Raw genomic sequence first — 17,375 nt, forward strand, 5'->3', positions numbered from 1 at the left:
TTAAAATATAGTGTAATCAATCCTACCTTTACATCAGTACCATCTGTGGGCATAAACTCTTCATATATATATGAGCCTGTTTTTCGTACATTGCTTTCTGGGGAATAAACACTACTTCTACTGCCGATCTGAAAAAGAAAGATATCCGTAAATATAAAAACTAAATTATTCATCTCATTTTTATAATATAACCTTCTTACCATGTATTTCCATCTTAGATATTACCAAAAAAATAAAAATAAATGTTTGACATTTATTATATAGTTGACACTGGATTATTTTCTGCTGTAATTATAACTTACATGTAAGTCAAATCGTAAAAAAAATACCAAGAACAGTAAGAATAATGTTCCTAAGAGTGGTTCCAATCAACCATGTTGTTGCATGTAACCCTCATTTGTTCACTTTTACCACTACAGAATTTTCCACTGTATAAGTACACCATAATTCATTCATTCTATTAACAAGTACTTAGGTTGTTTTCTAAGCTTTAGCCAGGAGAAGTGTGTTGCTTTGAACATTCTTGTAAGTGTTCCATGTGCAAGAATATTTCTAAGGTATATGCTACAAGTAGAATTAGCAGGTGACAGAATTACTAAGTGCTCATATTCAACTGACAAAAATAATGCCAAATATTTTATGAACAGTTTTAACAATTCAGCGTCTTCTAGCAATGTATGTAAGCTCCCACCACTCTATATCCTTGTCTATAATTGGTATTGTTAGACATAACACTTGCCACTAATGGATATAAAGTAGTATCTCACCGTGTTCTTACTTTGCATTTCCATGGTTCCTTGTAAATGTACGTGCACTTTTAATCTTACTGCATGGTCAAATTATGTTGCTAAGAGGTAAGAGGCTCTATTAATTTACATCTCTACCAACATTTGGGTTTGTGCTTGTTTTCCAACTATCTCAATGTTTTTGATCCTTGCCAATCCAAAAGGTACTTCAATGTCATTATCTTTTAGACTTCATTTGCATTTATTTGAGCATATTTCACGTATGTAAAAGTTATTGATACTATTTTTGTCTATGAATTTTCTATCTTGGGGGCCATTTTTTTAAAGACTACTGACCTTTACCCAAATTTCTCATAAGCCAGATACATAAGTGGAAGGTAGAGAGAAAAATAATTTTCTTGGTATTTTGTAAGTAGAAATTTTGCATAAACAACAGTAAATAACTAAAATGATGCCTTGCTTTTCTAACAAAGAAGGGTATCAGTTTTAATTTATCCCTGAATGATACAGTCTTATTTAATCTTAGTTCTACTAAATACTTGATTACTTTTAGAAAAATTTGTACAAAGTATGAAGAACAGCATTCCCTAGGATAACAAAGATTTACCTTTCGAAAAAGTCTTTGACTTCCACCACCAGCAGACGTGGGATAGTAAATGTAAACATTGTGATCCTCTGCACTGACTGGCTTTTCTACAAACGGCTTTTGAAAAACTTCACCATTTACTTCTACATGATCTTCCCCTTCAATCAGATTGCATTCTAAAAATCAAACAGTGGGAAAAATTACATATTGCATATTGTCTAGATATAACATTATTTTAAAAGCTTTTACTAGAATAGATTATATAAAGAAAACCTTGGATAATGTACGATTTGATTTTAATTAAACATTTATGCAGGGGCAGCTGGGTGGCTCATTAGTAAAGTGTCTAACTCTTGGTTTGGCTCAGGTCGTGATCTTATAGACTGTGTGAAATAGAGCCTTAGTGTTGGGCTCCACACTGAGGAAGGAGTCTGCCTGAATGAAGATTTGCTCCCTTTGTCCCTCCCCCTATCTCTCCAAAATAAATAAATAATTCTAAAAAAATATTTATGCAAACAACATACCCCACTATTTATGATTCATGACATTAAAAACTATAGTTATTCTTCAAAATCTTACAAACCTGTCATTTCACTTTATCCCACAGAATCAAAGTTACATATGAAATGATACCAACAAAAAAGATTGAAAAATTTTTTTAGATTGCTACCATATTCTGAAAGTTGTATGGAATCAGTTGTATCATAGATACCACAAAACATGAAATTGTTATTAATGTAACCTATATAAGGTAATCCAATCAGGAAGTTAATTTTTTACCTCTAGAAAAATGAGAGAAGTTCCCTGTTACTGATGATAAATGCTATATCTAGTTTTCAACAAAAGTTGCTTTAAGGTACAAAAAAGTCATCAAAATTCTCCAAAATAGTCTTACCAGAATATTAAATAGTAAAGCAGATAAACATTTATCTTGGCTTGTTAGACTGTTATATATAACTTACATGCTATGTTTCAGATAACTAGAAAAATGAAGCAAAGGGTACTTTAAGGTATTAAGTAATATTTCTAAGTTTCTAGTCATCAGAAATTTAATTACGGTATCCTAGCATAAAGTTTCTAATCCTGACTTCAATAGTCATAGATAAATCACTTACTTATCGCCAATCAATACAAGATGATGAAATATGTAATTTAAAAACTCTTCTTGATTCCCAGATGTCAAATGTAGACCACAGAAAAGTAGGATAGATAACTCTTAAATTATTAGTGGGCCTTTCAGTTTATTTATTTATTTTTTATTTTTTTTATTTTTTATTTTTGGCCTTTCAGTTTATAGTGCCAAACTTGAACTGAATGTAATGCTTACTTGGCTTTTTTTTTTTTTTTTTTTTTTTAAGTAAGCAGAACTATGAGTTCTCTGAATTCCTTCTACTTAATTATAGAAAAGAAGTGCCTCGAAAGTATGTTGGTGACAAAAAGTAGCTTGCTCAAAATCTCATATTCTTACCTTTGGGATTATTTGGGTCACGGTTCAAAATTGCATAACGAGGAAGTAAAATACCTTCAGCTTGAAGAATACTATACACTTCTCTTCTGAAGAAAAAGAAAACATCTTTTATTGTTTTATTGCTTTACTTTAATGGTACATTATTACTATTGTATTATTTAAAAAGGCATAGATTTCAAGTCTTTTATTTTTTAAATAAACAAATCACGTAAAATATTGAAAATGTCTAAGGGAATGTTCAGCCATATTAGAACAAAAATGGACACACAACACTTTATGTGGCATATTAAAATACTAATGTTTAAAACTGGGAATGTAAATGTATAAAAAAAGAAAGGGTTAAAAACAAAGTTGCTACAGGGCAATGACAGACTATTACCTATTAAAAACTTTATACTCAAAGATTATTTAATGACATAGGAAAATGTTCATAGTATTGTAAGACAGAAGTGACCCTAATTTTGTAAAATGTGAATGTATGTACATATTGCTTTTTATATGAAAAAAAATTATATAGGGACACTGGGTAGCTCAGTGGTTTAGTGCCTGGCTTTGGCCCGGGATCCTGGGGTCCCGGGATCAAGTCCCACACCGGGCTCCCTGCATGGATCATGGATCCTGCTTCTCCCTCTACCTGTGTCTTTGCCTCTCTCTCTCTCTCTCTCTCTCTCTGTGTCTCTCATAGATAAATAAAATCTTTAAAAAAAAGAAAAAAATATGATATAGTATCAGGGTTAAATGCCTTTAATGCTTTTATTTTTCAAATTTCTTAAATATGTATTATGAATATATTTATAACATAAGCATTTATTAATACGTAAATCTAGGAACAATATTTTAAAGTGTTAGATATTGGGGATCCCTGGGTGGCTCAGCGGTTTAGTGCCTGCCTTCGGCTAGGGCATAATCCTGGAGTCCCAGGATCGAGTCCCACATCAGGTTCCCTGCATGGAGCCTGCTTCTCCCTCTGCCTGTGTCTCTGCTCCAATCTCTCTGTGTATTTATCTCTCATGAATAAATAAATAAAATCTTTAAAAAAAATAAAAAATAAAATGTTGGCTACTAATAATGTTACTACCTGGAGGAACAGGAAAAACCCCAAAACTATAGGGCCTTATACTTTATAAAGCATTTTCACACATGTAATCTCATACTGCAATGCTAACACAAAAGGAAATTGAATGTTGGTGAAATTATAAAGGTAGCCATCAGAGTGAAACATCACTCAAACAAAATATATAAATTTATTTGTATTCCAGTTTCTCTCAGAAATTCATGCTTTTGGCTTATAATATGAGTGCTAAGATATGTAATGAAATATTTTTCAAAAGACTTGCATTTTACCATTAAAAAAAATCTAGTTATATTGAGTATAACCCTAATTTCATCATCAGTCACATGGCAGAGAAGTTGCTCATAATTTTCAATGGTTCAGTAGGCTATGGAAATTAAACAAACCTGGTTTAAGTCCTTGTTCCACTATTGACAGAACTACTTGTGACTTTGGGCAAATTAATTCATCTTCCTGATTCTCAAGTTTCTTCATCTATAAGACTGGGTATAAATACCTATTTCTAAGTATTTTAGAGGATACCACAAATTAATGTATATGAAAACACCTGATGCCAGCTTATAGTAGACACTAAATAAACGTTAATTTTCCTTCCCTTAATTCAGCCATCTTCATCACTCACCTATCTTGTATGAGATACTGCATATTCAAGTCATTGATTACAAATGGATTCCTGAGTTTTGCATAGGCAACTGCTTTGTCCAGTGGAAATCCTAAGAACACATATTATTAACATACTCTGTACAATCTCAAGGTAAGTTGATATCTATAGCTTTATCAATTTGAATTTATGTCACTTCCCATAAAAGGTTAATTTCATTATGCTTATAACTGCTTTCCATATAAATCGTGGAAAAATAAATATATAAAACTTAACTTGTACTATTAGTCTTATTTTTCCCTAGTTAATTTCATTGATAAGGCACAAGTCAGTGGTTATATAACCAAATTCAAACCCACTGACATCTTAGCCAATGACTAATTATTCAAAGTCCCCTAATAAAAGGTTAAGATTATCTCATACACAAAGAGAAATCTGTATATAAGTATATTACAATTACTTGGTGATTTTTTAAAAAATATGTGTAATTTCTTTCATTTTAGTTTGATATTTATACATAAAAATTGCTGATAATTCAAAGAACTGCATCTCTAAAAACAGCAAAAACAAAAGTTAATTTACATACAACAGATATGCCGTAAATATAAAATATATGAGCAGAATCATACTTGCTGTTCCTAGGTCAATGTTAAGGTATCAGAAATTAACTCCCTAAAATTTCTAGACTTTGGTAAAATTACTACTTACATGGACAACAAATCAAATGGCAGATATGGTAAGAGGTCTAAAAAGATTCTAAAGCATTTTAATGATTATACTGTACTCTCTGTATTGACAATTTTATCCATCAATACATACTATTAAGAGACGGTTTGTCAGTATACCAGAGAGTCTAACAAAGCAGGAAAATCCTGGCTCCTTCTTTCATTAGCTATGCAACTCTGGGTGAATTTATTCAATATCTCTAAGCCCCTGATTCTCAGCTGTAAATGAGTATTATACTTGTCTTACCTAGTAGAGTTTTTGAGCAACTTGATAAAGGAATGTATATAAAACACTTAGCATAGGACCTGACAGTAAGCTCCCAATAAATATCATTATTCCTTAAATGACAATATCTTAATGAATAGCTTATCTAAGGAAAAGAGTAAAAATCAGTAAGCATGCACAACTTTAGAATTTAACCTTGCCTATTACAGTATACCTGTGAAGACACTGTTATCTTGTATCATTATCAGAACAGTTGGAGGGGAAGTAAGTACTAAGGCATTAGTTAATAAAACTAAACAAAAAACTATGGTCAGTTAAAAAAGACTTATTCCCTAAATTCCTCTTGGTTTTTAAAATTTAATAAAAGCTCTCTATACCAAGAATCACTTCCACAAATTATAAACCCTTCTAGGTTTGTAAAGACTCTGAGAAGAATTAATCACTTGTCATCAAGATACCTCCAAGTCTATGATTTAAAGCATCCTAACAGAATTCAGCACAGAGGATCCTCTGTAACAGTTCCCTGCTTCCGTGTTGTTAAAGAGGAACATTTTCCTTACAAAGAGACAGTATATGGAATATGACCTTAGACAGCACCTAGTTTTTACAGGCAAAAAATTAGCTTTGGAAGGAAGAACCATGTGGTAGTAAGGCAAGATCACCTTACCCTCAGGGATAAGCCAATTTTAAGATTCCCTGAAATAAAAGACTTAAGTTTAATAAAACAGACCAGGGCCTTGGCTTCTCTTCTCTACAGACTATAGGAGCACATAAAGTCTCAGCCATGCTCCATCCCCTTGCTGAAGGAAAAGTTTCTTGAACACCTAGCTAAAGTGAAACTTTAACACAGCTGGAGATTACATTATTTTGGTAACAAAGTGATTTAATATGAATAAAAATAACTATACACACATCTTTTAAATTACAGTTCTTAGAAATTCACTTAATTCACAGATTCTGAGGTTACAAATTTTCAGATATTCAGTAATGATTTTGATTAGTGGGTCTCATTATGAAGGCATACTATACCATTAAGTAATACTTAAGTGTAATTAATATTTGTTTGATTTACAAAAGAAACCAAGTAAAATTGAAATTTCAAATATTAAGTTCTTTGAAAATAAAATATGAATATTTGCATTTGAGGAAAGATAGATCATTTTATATAGGGCAAAAGTATAGGGCTTAAAATATCCAATAATTCATGAATTCAAAAATCAGGTCTTGGAAGAATGTAATGGAGGGGAAAAAAATTTCTTGGTATAATTGATGAAAAAATGAAATATAAAGTTACATATACACTATAACAATAAATTTGTTTAAAAAATACAGACAAAAAAATGACCAAAAGAAATTTATCAAAATGGTAACATCACTGATCTGTGAGAATGGAGATTAATTTATTTTATCTAATATTCTACAATTAATATGTATTAGATCTATTATAAGAGAGGATAAAGGGAGTTCCCATTCTTTAATACCTTTAGAATGGAACGAAATAAGACAATCACATAAAGGCCAGTTTTCTACTGGTTCATTCAAAATAACATCTTCTTCAAATACTACTACTGTGATATATTTAAATAAGGAGATCCGTTCAAGAATTTCCTTCATTGGTTTGGATTTGGACTTCTTTGCCATGGAACATATTCCAACCACAATCTGCCTTTCCGGTGGCTGAAACAGAAAGAAAACAACAAAAAAATTAGGTTGACTTAATACAAACTCTAAATATGTTTTTCAGAAGCAGATGAGTGATGTGATCAATACAAATGACACCTTAACCAAAAAAACTCCCACATTTTTCAAAACTATATTTTTGTTATAATAAATAACAAATAATAGTTGGCTAAAAAGGTCTGGAAAACTTTCACTTTCAGGACATCATTACTATTTTCATTCTAATTTTAAACTTAAACAGATACTCTTTCCTTAATTGTCTCTAGTACTTAATTACCTTCCCCACAACAGAAAGAGGAAAATGAAGACCAAAACCTATCTACTCCAAGTGAAAAGACCAATGAGAGTGAGATAAAGAATTCTCTTGCCTAAAAAAAGATATTCTGACTATATAGCTATGTTATACAGTGTTAAACTATTTTTGTAGCTTGGCTTTGAATTGGTTGATCACCAACGACAACCTGGAAGAAAATTTTGGAGAAAGCCAAACTGCTAACCAAGGTGTCAATGCTCTTTGAAATTCCAATCTTCATACTCAATATTCCTATTTAATGGTGTTGCTCATCTTTGGTACCCGTGCTACAGCTTAAAGGTTATGGTTTGTCCTAAAACTAAAAAAGCAGGATATAGAAATACCTTATGAGTAGCTCGTAGATTTACAAAATTACTCAAGATTCATTCTGAGATCTTTGCATTCAAGTAATTAAGAGTTTTATCAAATAAATAGAGCTGTGCCCAGTTTTTTTTTTTAGTTCTCCCTCCTCCATATTTTTATATTTCATATATTATAATCTTGAGCTCAAAAGTGTTTTCCTAGACTTTCTCTTGTTATAAATCTTAAAATTGGGTAACATCAGATTTAAACTACTATTCTTCTTTACACCTAAAATTAGATTTCTCCATTGCCTCTTCTGACTCATATGCAATTTAGAGATCAAATTAGTATTGAATTTGATTGTAAATCCTAATCTCCCTGGGATCTATTTTTCCCACCCTGATCATCCACTTTTATGTTCCCTTATTTAATTCTTTCCTGATCAAAAGCCTCTACATAGTTCATGATGTTCCTAAAGAATACTTCCTCAGCTAACAAAAGATATTTGCAAATGGTATATTCATTAAGGGGTCAATTTTTAAAATATAAAAAGAATTCATACAACTCAACACCAAAAAAAATCAAATAATCCAATTAAAAAACAGGCAGAGGACCTTAACAGACATTTCTCCAAAGAAGACATACAGATGGGCAAAAGATTCTTGGAAAGATGCACAAAATCACTAATCATCAGGAAAATGCAAATCAAAACCACAATGAGGCATCACCTCATACTAATAAGAATGGCTAGTATCAAAAAGACAAGAAATAGCCAAGTGTCGGCTAGTATGTGGAGAAAAGGTACCCTTGTGCACTGTTGCTGGGAATGTAAAATGGTGTGACCACTGTAGAAAATAATATGGAGGTTCCTCAAAAAATTAAAAATTGAAATACCACACACATGACCCATTAATTCTACTTCTGGGTATTTACCAAGAAAACAAAAACACTAATTCAAAAAGATATGTTCATTGTATCATGATTTACAAGTGCCAAGATACGGAAGTGACTTTAAGCGTCTGTCAATAAATATGTGGATAAATATGTAGTATATATATATTACTCAGCCATAAAAAAGAATAAAACCTTGCTATTCACAACAACATGAATAGACCTACAGCATGTTATGTTAAGTGAAATAAGTCAGTCAGAAAGACACCCTATGATTTCACTTATATATGGAATCTAAAAACCAAAATGAATTTAAAAAAAAAAAAACAGACTCTAATACAGAGAACAAAGTGGAAACTGCCAGAGGGAAGAGGGGTGGTGGGATGGGTAAAAATGTTGAAGGGGATTAAGAGGTACAGACTTCCAGTTACCATACAGGTAAGTCACAGGTATGAAAAGTACTGCACAGGGAATATAGTCAATAACGGTAACTTTTTAAGGTGACAATGGTAACTACACTTATCATGGTCCACATTTTTATATAATTGCAGAATCACCACGTTGTATAGGTCAAACTATTATGTCAATTATACTTCAGTAAAAAAAGCATTCAACCTAACATACCCTATTGCTTTACAATTTAAAAAAAGCTACTAAGTTCCATTTTATTTATTATAGATCTATTTAATTAATATCTACTATTAGCTAAGATGAACTAGAAACTGCCAAGTTTAAAATGCACAAATAAGCCTGCATTATTAAGACAAAATTATAGAATTTTCCTATTAGGTAAAACCTTGGAAGTGAAATAACTCTTTAAAGAGATTTATTTTGTTAGATTTAGTGTCTAAAATGAAATCCATACCTCTTTTTTATTTTATTTTTCTTAAATTCATACTTTTAATCTTAAAAACAGGAGAATGAACTGGAACAAATTATTAATCTATAGGCCAAATAAACCAAATCGAGTTCCTCAAAAGTGACAACTATGCGCCACAAATGTGAACTCAATTTAATTAGTACCAAGGTTCCAAGAATTACACTAAGTGCCTAAAGTTAGATACATAGAAACTACCTAACCTCAAAGTGCTATGAATCGAAAAGATCACAGCAATAATGTAGTATGTTATGGTACATGGAATACAAGTATGTATGTCAAATATAGAAACAGTACTGAGGGGGCACCTGGATGGCTCAGGTCATGATCCTGGGATGGAGCCCCATGTCAGGCTCCCTGCTCAGTGGGGAGTCTGCTTCTCCCTCTCCCCCTGCTCGTGCACTCTCTTTCTCTAATAAATAAATAAAATCTTAAAAAAAGAAAAAAGAAATAGTACTGTGGAAGAAGTATGCAAGTCTACAAGGAGAGGGAGAATAGGGAATATGAGCAAGGTTCTGAAGAATGAAAAACAGTTTACAAAGTAACCCCCAGAAAAGGGCATTTCATAGAGATAAAAGAGTACAACAGCAAAGAGGCATGGTACAACATGGAATAACATGTGAAAAACAAAAATTTGATATTGCCGAAACATAAAAGGTAAAGGAGGAGAGACATGTACAGTTCTAGATATAAGGGACAGACAAAAGTCCTTATGTGTAAGAAATGGACTTGACGTGTCAGTGATGTTTACGGTATGTTCAGATGATAGGGGCAGTAGAGGCTGAGTCAATAGTACTTTCTAGCTTAAGTCAGAGAAAAGCTGCTTTTCTGTTTCATTTACTGGACTTCTAGATAACACTTCAGATGATAGTTTTCTGAAAATCATTTTTTTTTCTGGGGTGAGGTGGGGGTGGGATAGGTTTTCAGATATGTGTAAGCACACTGTGAAGTGTTAAATAGCTATGAAAAAGGATTTAAAGGATCACCCATTAGGTATTTTTGGGTTTTTTTTTTACTACCTTTACCAAGTATAACAGGTTTTGGTTTGAAAACAAAATTCTCAGGATGCCTGGGCAATTCAGTCAGTTAAGTGTCCGACTCTTGATTTCGGCTCAGGGTCCTGAGGTCAAGCCCTGCATCAGGGTCTGTGCTCAGCATGGATTCTGCATGGGATTCTCTCTCCCTCTCCTTCTGCCCCTCCCTACTGCTCTCTCTCTCTCTCTTTCTCTCTTTCAAATAAGTAAATAAATCTTTCTTAAAAAAATTATCTTTTCAACTGGAAATACAAGAAAAAACAAACATAAGTCTGTATGTTAAATCAGTTTTCACAGTAAAGCAATCTTAAATCTAAAGGGAAAACAATAAGAAAAATATTGAGCTAATATAACTAGAGTAAAATGAACATAATAAATGTGTTATTCCTAAAGATGCACCTATGGCTATATATCCTAGTAGATCAGATCAAAAAGATAAGATTTGTGCACTTATATACTCCTCTGGATCCTTGAGGTAGCCTCTCCTTCTAGTGACACAGTTATAGGCTTCTGAAGAGTTAATAATAAATAAGACTATATTTGGGTCAACCACCACTTGTACTGACAATGTGACAAACTTAACAAAGTTGGCGAAGTCCTTCTTCAGTACCTTTAAAGTTATTTCTTTCAACTTACTTCTTTATGTTGATGTACTCTTTAGGTACTTCTACATACAAGAAACCCTTTTGGTACGGCCCTGATTATTCTCTCCTTGCCATGTTTTCAACTGAATCTTCTGTTATGCTGGGCCTATCAGTGAACATTTGTGAAAGACACTGAAGTTAACATAATCAAACAAATGAGAAGTCTGACCCCTAACTGGATTTCTTGATGCACACCGTAGGCTCAATAACGTTACTAAAAATATGCTTTTCAGCACAGGCAATTTCCAACAAATTTCCATGTGCAAAAATGTCTTCACAATTTAGAGAGTTTATTAGTTCACCTTACAGTGATTAGTAAGAAGCCTATACGGTATTGGTCTTCTCTCACCAAACAAACAACTTACAGACTCATCCTCTTCCTCCTCATCTTCATCTGCATGGTGGAAGAAATGCCGATAATTTCCCGAGCTTATTTCTGTATCTTCGGGCCCAACAAAGAATCTAGGGGCTTCACTCATTTTTATTTCATTTGATACAGATATAAAGCACTATACTAAAACTGCTTCTAAATAAACCATTCTCTCTAAACTAGCTGACACATAGGCTGCAGCTTGTTTCTGCTTATACAATCACTTGAAATTGTGATGACAGCTAGTTGGCAAATGTTCTTCTGGTCTCAGATACCACTGCTTCGTTCTTGATGTTTAAAAGACAAAGAGCGAGTTTACTGCTTCACTGAGTTGATGCCGTAGTCTTTCTACCTAAAATGCAATGAAAAATTAATTTTGGAGACTGTACTTCAAAAACATTCAAGTAAAAGTAAAATAACACTCGTAAAATCAGGACCAGTAACTTGATGCATACCTTCAAATGAAATAACATTTCTTTCATAAAATTAAAAAATTAGGCTCTGATCTTCAATAATTACATTTTAGCAATTTGACAAACTGATTCAAAATAACAAAAGGAAAAAAAAATAACAAAAGGATAGTAACAAGATAATGAAGTAACAATAACAAAAAATACTAAATTCTTTAAGTCCAGAAATATCTAACAAATGAGAAAATCATTCAAATTATAACAAAAGTCCATCGAAAGCTAAACACCTTTCTAGGAATACCTGAATAGAATGGAAAAAAAAAAAACAGTAATATGGGTTTAAAACCCACTGACAGCTTTAATCAATTTTTAAAAGAATTTAACTTGAAAGTTCAGTTTGCAAACAGGTTTTATTTTGTTTTTTGTTGTTGTTTTGTTTTTTTTTTTTAATGGAATAAAACCTTTCTGGATTCTAGTCTCAAAAAAAAAAATCAACTAAACAAGATTAAATATAAGATTTCATTATAACAGCTCTTAAACTTTTACAAGTCAAAAATTCTTTGGCTAACCTAATAAAATCTACAGATCCTCTCCTCAGAAAAAAAATGTACATGTATAATAAATTCTGCACACAATTTTTATGTGATTGACATCCAAGCTTTTCCGTATAAACAAACTGATGCCTATCAACATCAGTTTAAGAACTCTCGTATTAGGGCAGCCCCGGTTGGCTCAGCGGTTTAGCACCGCCTTCAGCCCAGGGCCTGATCCTGGAGTCCTGGAATCGAGTTCCACCTCAAGCTCCCTGCATGGAGCCTGCTTCTCTCTCTGCCTCTCTCTCTCTGTGTCTCAAATGAGTAAATGAATAAAATCTTAAAAAAAAAAAAAAAAAAAAAAGAACTCACATAATAATGATATCTCAAAATATTCTTTACCAAAGCTATGTATATTATTGTTCCTTGGTCACATTAAAACTAATTACCTACCAAGATGAAACTACATAACAATCAACTTGATTACTGGTAATATAATTATTTGATCAAATATTCTTAAGAGTTGGATTATAGGTTAGCTAAAACTGCAGTGCATAACACCAAAACTCTTATTCCTAAAGATCTAATTCTAGTTTAACTGGTGGCTCCGTTAAATATTAAAACCCTCATGTACATAGCCAGACTTGACTTTATGGAACTTTCAAATTAAAATTTCACAGTGTTATGAAATATTAAACAGTTGATTTAAAAATTAAAGTAGGAAATACCGATTCAAAAGACAAACACTACTCAATTCTGATTTTTAAATTGGAAAGTACCATGCTACTAAAGCATCTACACTCAAAGAAGTGGTTCTCAAACTTCATACATCAGAATCACCAGGAGGGCTTGTTAAAATACTAAACTAGAAAGTCTTAAAGGAGGACTCAATACTCGAAAAATTCCAACATGCTGCTGCCGCTGCTCTGGAAATCAATCACACATTGAGAACCACTGCTCTAGACCTTGACAAAAGTGAGTTAGAAAGCTTTTCCTGATAGTTGCTCAGTTCTGCGTCCTTCATGCCACCATCTGTAAAATGGGATAAACATCCTAAATTATTCTGAAAATGAAATGACAATGAAGACACAACAGCAACTAGCACAAGGTAAGCATTTAGTAAATGTTAGCTATTTATCTATCTTGTTGGCTTTTATAATTAGGACTGAGATTCCTGACCTAACTTAACTGGCACAGAATAAATACAAACAACTCAACTTAGAAGGGTGCCTACTTACCACCCATGTAATGATGCTATAGAAACTCTTTTTTGCCATTGCTGCTGCTGCTGGAGACCTCATTACATGTTTTCCAGTCTTACCACTACTGGATAGTGCTTGTCACTATCCTGAACACTACTGCCTGGAGTAAAAACACTCCTCTCCTTCACAAACCTACCATGGTCCAAGCTACTCAATCCTTAAAATGACAGCATGGGTCATCCATCAGTCCTACGTGGTATTCAAAACCCTCCTTTTTTTTTTAAATACTTTATTTATTTATTCATAGAGACACAGCTAGAGAGAAAGAGGCAGAGACACAGGCAGAAGGAGAAGCAGGCACCATGCAGGGAGCCTGACGTGGGACTCGATCCCGGGTCCCCAGGATCACGCCCCGGGCTGCAGGCAGCGCTAAACCGCTGCACCACCGGGGCTGCCCAAAACCCTCCTCTCTTGATGAGCTGGAACAGACACATGACCAATTTTCCTGAAATCCTAAAAGCATTTTCCACTGGAAACACTGTTGTCAATGTTGACTCCAGTTCCAGGGCACTATTACTAATAGCTCCATAATAGATTATTAAAAAGGCTTCTGCATGCTGGCAAAGGCAGCCAAGCATCAGTTAAAAGTTCATACAAAAAAGTCCATGCCAAGTTTCACAAAATCCTGGAATTGATGTTTTCCTTCTTTCAACATTCATGCACTATTTTTTTGCTGAGCCCGCTTCTCCTCCTCCTTTTAATTCACTATTGTCCTTGAGAGTTCCAATTTCTCCTTTCATAAACTCCGAAGTCCTCAATAAATGCTTTTCCGACAACTGCCTTTTCCGACAACTGCCGACCCTACGTGCACATCAGCATCTTTCCCACGCTCCATGACCCACAGCATTTGGGATATATCTTTTCAGTGACCTGTTTCCATTAGAGTTAGGGTTTCCCCTCCTCAAATTTTTATTGCGAAAGATTTCAGATACTCAAAGAAGCTGAAAGAATGGCTCACCATACATATGCACTCACACATCCACCACTAGTAGCCTCAACGATGGCTAACGTTTTGCTGTATTTACTTCCTCCTTATACATACGTATACAGGTAATCTTGCTCTATCATTTGAAAGGTACAGACATGGATATACTTCGTTTCTGTATACCCTAGCATGCATCTCCTAAAAATAAGGACATCCTCCAATATAACCAATTATCATTTCCACTTAGGAAATTTAATAGTTCCTTATTAGTAGTAATATGTAGTTGTGTCAGGGGGTTTTGGAGAACAAGGGCCTCCTCTGTATATTCCCAGTACTTGATCGGTTGGTGCACAGCACTTACGTGGGTGACCTACAAATGTCCCACCAATCGTCAAGTGTAATATCCTTCCAGCTACCACGAAAGGCACGAGTTTAAGACTTAAAAGAGCGATATTTGCTGTGCAACTTTGACATCTTCTCCACATCAGTTTCATCACCTGCTTTAAACCAAACCACGCGGCTGTCAGTATTTTGGTTTCTGAACTGTTTGATTCTGTGCCACGACAGGAAAGCTCCAGGAGGACAGACATCATTTCATCAGACCCATACACAGGAATACTGAATTTTTTTTTTTTAATGAATACGTCCAACCACAGAAAAATGTTAGCGAAGAAACTGAAAGCAACGAAGCATCAATGGCAAGACAACAATAGTACAGCAGTTAAGAACACAGATTCTGGAATCTGAAAAATGTGGTTTCTAATCCAGGCTCACGTGTTTACTAGTTTAAAAAAAAAAAAAAGCTTAGGACAAGTTATGTGGCCTAAGCCTCAGGACCTACTTCTTGGAAAATAATCATAATTTAATCTACCTCGTGGGACTGTTATAGGAAAGACATATAGGAGAAAATATGTAAAGCACTTGCCACACTTTAAGAACTCAGTTAACGCCAGTTATTTATTTATTTATTTATTTATTTATTATTTATTTATTTATTTATTTATTTATTTATGATAGTCACACAGAGAGAGAGAGAGAGAGAGAGAGAGAGAGGCAGAGACACAGGCAGAGGGAGAAGCAGGCTCCATGCACCGGGAGCCCGACGTGGGATTCGATCCCGGGTCTCCAGGATCGCGCCCTGGGCCAAAGGCAGGCGCCAAACCGCTGCGCCACCCAGGGACCCCAACGCCAGTTATTTTTAATATTCAATCGTCCTGGGGCGCCCGGGGGGCAGGGGGGGTAGGTGGGGGCGGGGCTCAGCGGGTGAGCATCTGCCTTGGGCTCAGGGCGGGATCCGGGATCGAGTCCTGCATCCTCCCTGCAGGGAGCCTGCGTCTCCCTGTGTCTGTGCCTCTCTCTCTCTGGGTCTCTCTTCAATAAATAAAACGTTAAAAAAAAAAGTTCAACCTGCCTGAAACAAAAAGTGTGCTTTTCACGGAAGAATTTTCAAGAGCAAAAGCAGATGCGGAGCGAGGATGCCAGCGAGGATGCCAGCCACGCCTTCCTGCTTCCCCCGCCAGTCCTTCCAGCAACCCCAGGGCAACACAAGCATCACCCACAGGAGTGCGAAGGTCGCCACGTCCCAGGAGACAGGCTCCAGGGGCGCCCACTTGCGGTCCTCCCGGGCAGGCAGTCCCCGAGCTTCTGTCCTGTCGGGTCCTTCACACCCGAGGGGGAGGGGGGACGAGGGGGACGAGGGGGGGAAAGGGGGAGGAGGGGAGGGGAGGAGGATGAAGGAAAGGGAGAAGGGAAGAGGGAAGAGGAGGGAAGTGGGGGGGAGGAGGGAGAGGAGGAGGAAGGGGAGGAAGAGGAGGGAAGAGGGAGGAGGGAGAGGAGGAGGAGTGAGAGGGGGAAGAGGGAGGATGAGGAGGGAAGAGGGAGGAGGAGGGGAGGAGGGAGAGGAGGGAAGAGGGAGGAGGAGGGAAGAGAGAGGAGGAGAGAGGAGAGAAGAGAGAAGAGGGAGGAGGAGGAGAAGGGGGAAGAGGAAAGAGGGAGGAGGGGGAAGAGGAGGGAAGAGGGAGGAGGGGAAGGTGGGGAGGAGGGAGGAGGAGGAGGGAGGAGGTAAGAAGAGAGAAGAGGGAGGAGTAGGGGGAGGAGGAAAGAGGGAGGAGGAGGGAGGATGGGGAGGAGGAGGAAGAGGAAGGAAGAGGGAGAGAGAAAAGGAGGGAAGAGGGAGGAGAGGGAGGAGGGAGGAGAGAAGAGAGAAGAGGGAGGAGTAGGGGGAGAAGGAAAGAGGGAGGGGGAGGGAGGAGGAGGATGAGGAGGAGGGAGAGGAAGATGAGATGGAGGGAGGAGGAAGAGAAGGAGGGAGGAGGGGGAAGAGAGAATAAGGAGGAGGGAGGAGGAGGAAGGGGAGGAGGGGGAGGAGGAGGGAGGATGGAGGGGGAGCGGCCGCGGAGCCCCTGGGGCCGGGGGTCAGCGCCCCCCCCCCGCCCCCCGCCCCGAGGCTCGGCGGTCCGGACTCCGCGCAGCCCCGAGGACACGGCGGCCCCGCGCTCCGGCAGCTGCTCCGGTGCGTCCCGGGGCTCCGAGCTCACCTGCTGCCGCTGCAGCCGCCGAGCCCGTGCGGCCTTCGGCTCCCCTCGGATGGCCGAGAGGGACGGAAGCGTTCCTGAAGACTGCGGCCGTCCCGCTCCACGGAGCCGCCCCCCGCCCCCCGCCCCGCCGCCTCCAGAAGCCGGGGAAGGGCCACGCCGAGCGGCCGCCGAGCCCGCGGGAGCGCCTCGCTCG

General features: G+C 36.6%; 1 protein-coding gene across 29 annotated transcripts in view; it reads right to left on the bottom strand.

The window, feature by feature from the left end:
• PPIP5K2 (diphosphoinositol pentakisphosphate kinase 2) overlaps nucleotides 1–17,338 on the bottom strand; it is a 98,636-nt gene extending 81,298 nt beyond the window's left edge. For 28 of the 29 annotated variants that reach the window (XM_038532195.1, XM_038532218.1, XM_038532210.1 and 25 more), the window contains exons 1-7: nucleotides 17,183–17,338; nucleotides 11,511–11,867; nucleotides 6,906–7,101; nucleotides 4,495–4,585; nucleotides 2,801–2,886; nucleotides 1,354–1,508; nucleotides 27–128 (exon numbers count right to left, since the gene is read on the bottom strand). In XM_038532195.1, coding sequence (XP_038388123.1) covers nucleotides 27–128; nucleotides 1,354–1,508; nucleotides 2,801–2,886; nucleotides 4,495–4,585; nucleotides 6,906–7,101; nucleotides 11,511–11,624 — 744 coding nt within the window. In that variant the 5' untranslated portion in view covers nucleotides 11,625–11,867; nucleotides 17,183–17,338. Of the gene's footprint in view, nucleotides 1–26; nucleotides 129–1,353; nucleotides 1,509–2,800; nucleotides 2,887–4,494; nucleotides 4,586–6,905; nucleotides 7,102–11,510; nucleotides 11,868–17,182 lie in introns of those variants that run through there. The other variant, XM_038532221.1, reaches the window with a different exon arrangement.
• Nucleotides 17,339–17,375: the final 37 nt, after the last annotated feature.

Source organism: Canis lupus, chromosome 3 (assembly GCF_011100685.1).
Source record: "Canis lupus familiaris isolate Mischka breed German Shepherd chromosome 3, alternate assembly UU_Cfam_GSD_1.0, whole genome shotgun sequence".
NCBI lineage: Eukaryota > Metazoa > Chordata > Mammalia > Carnivora > Canidae > Canis > Canis lupus.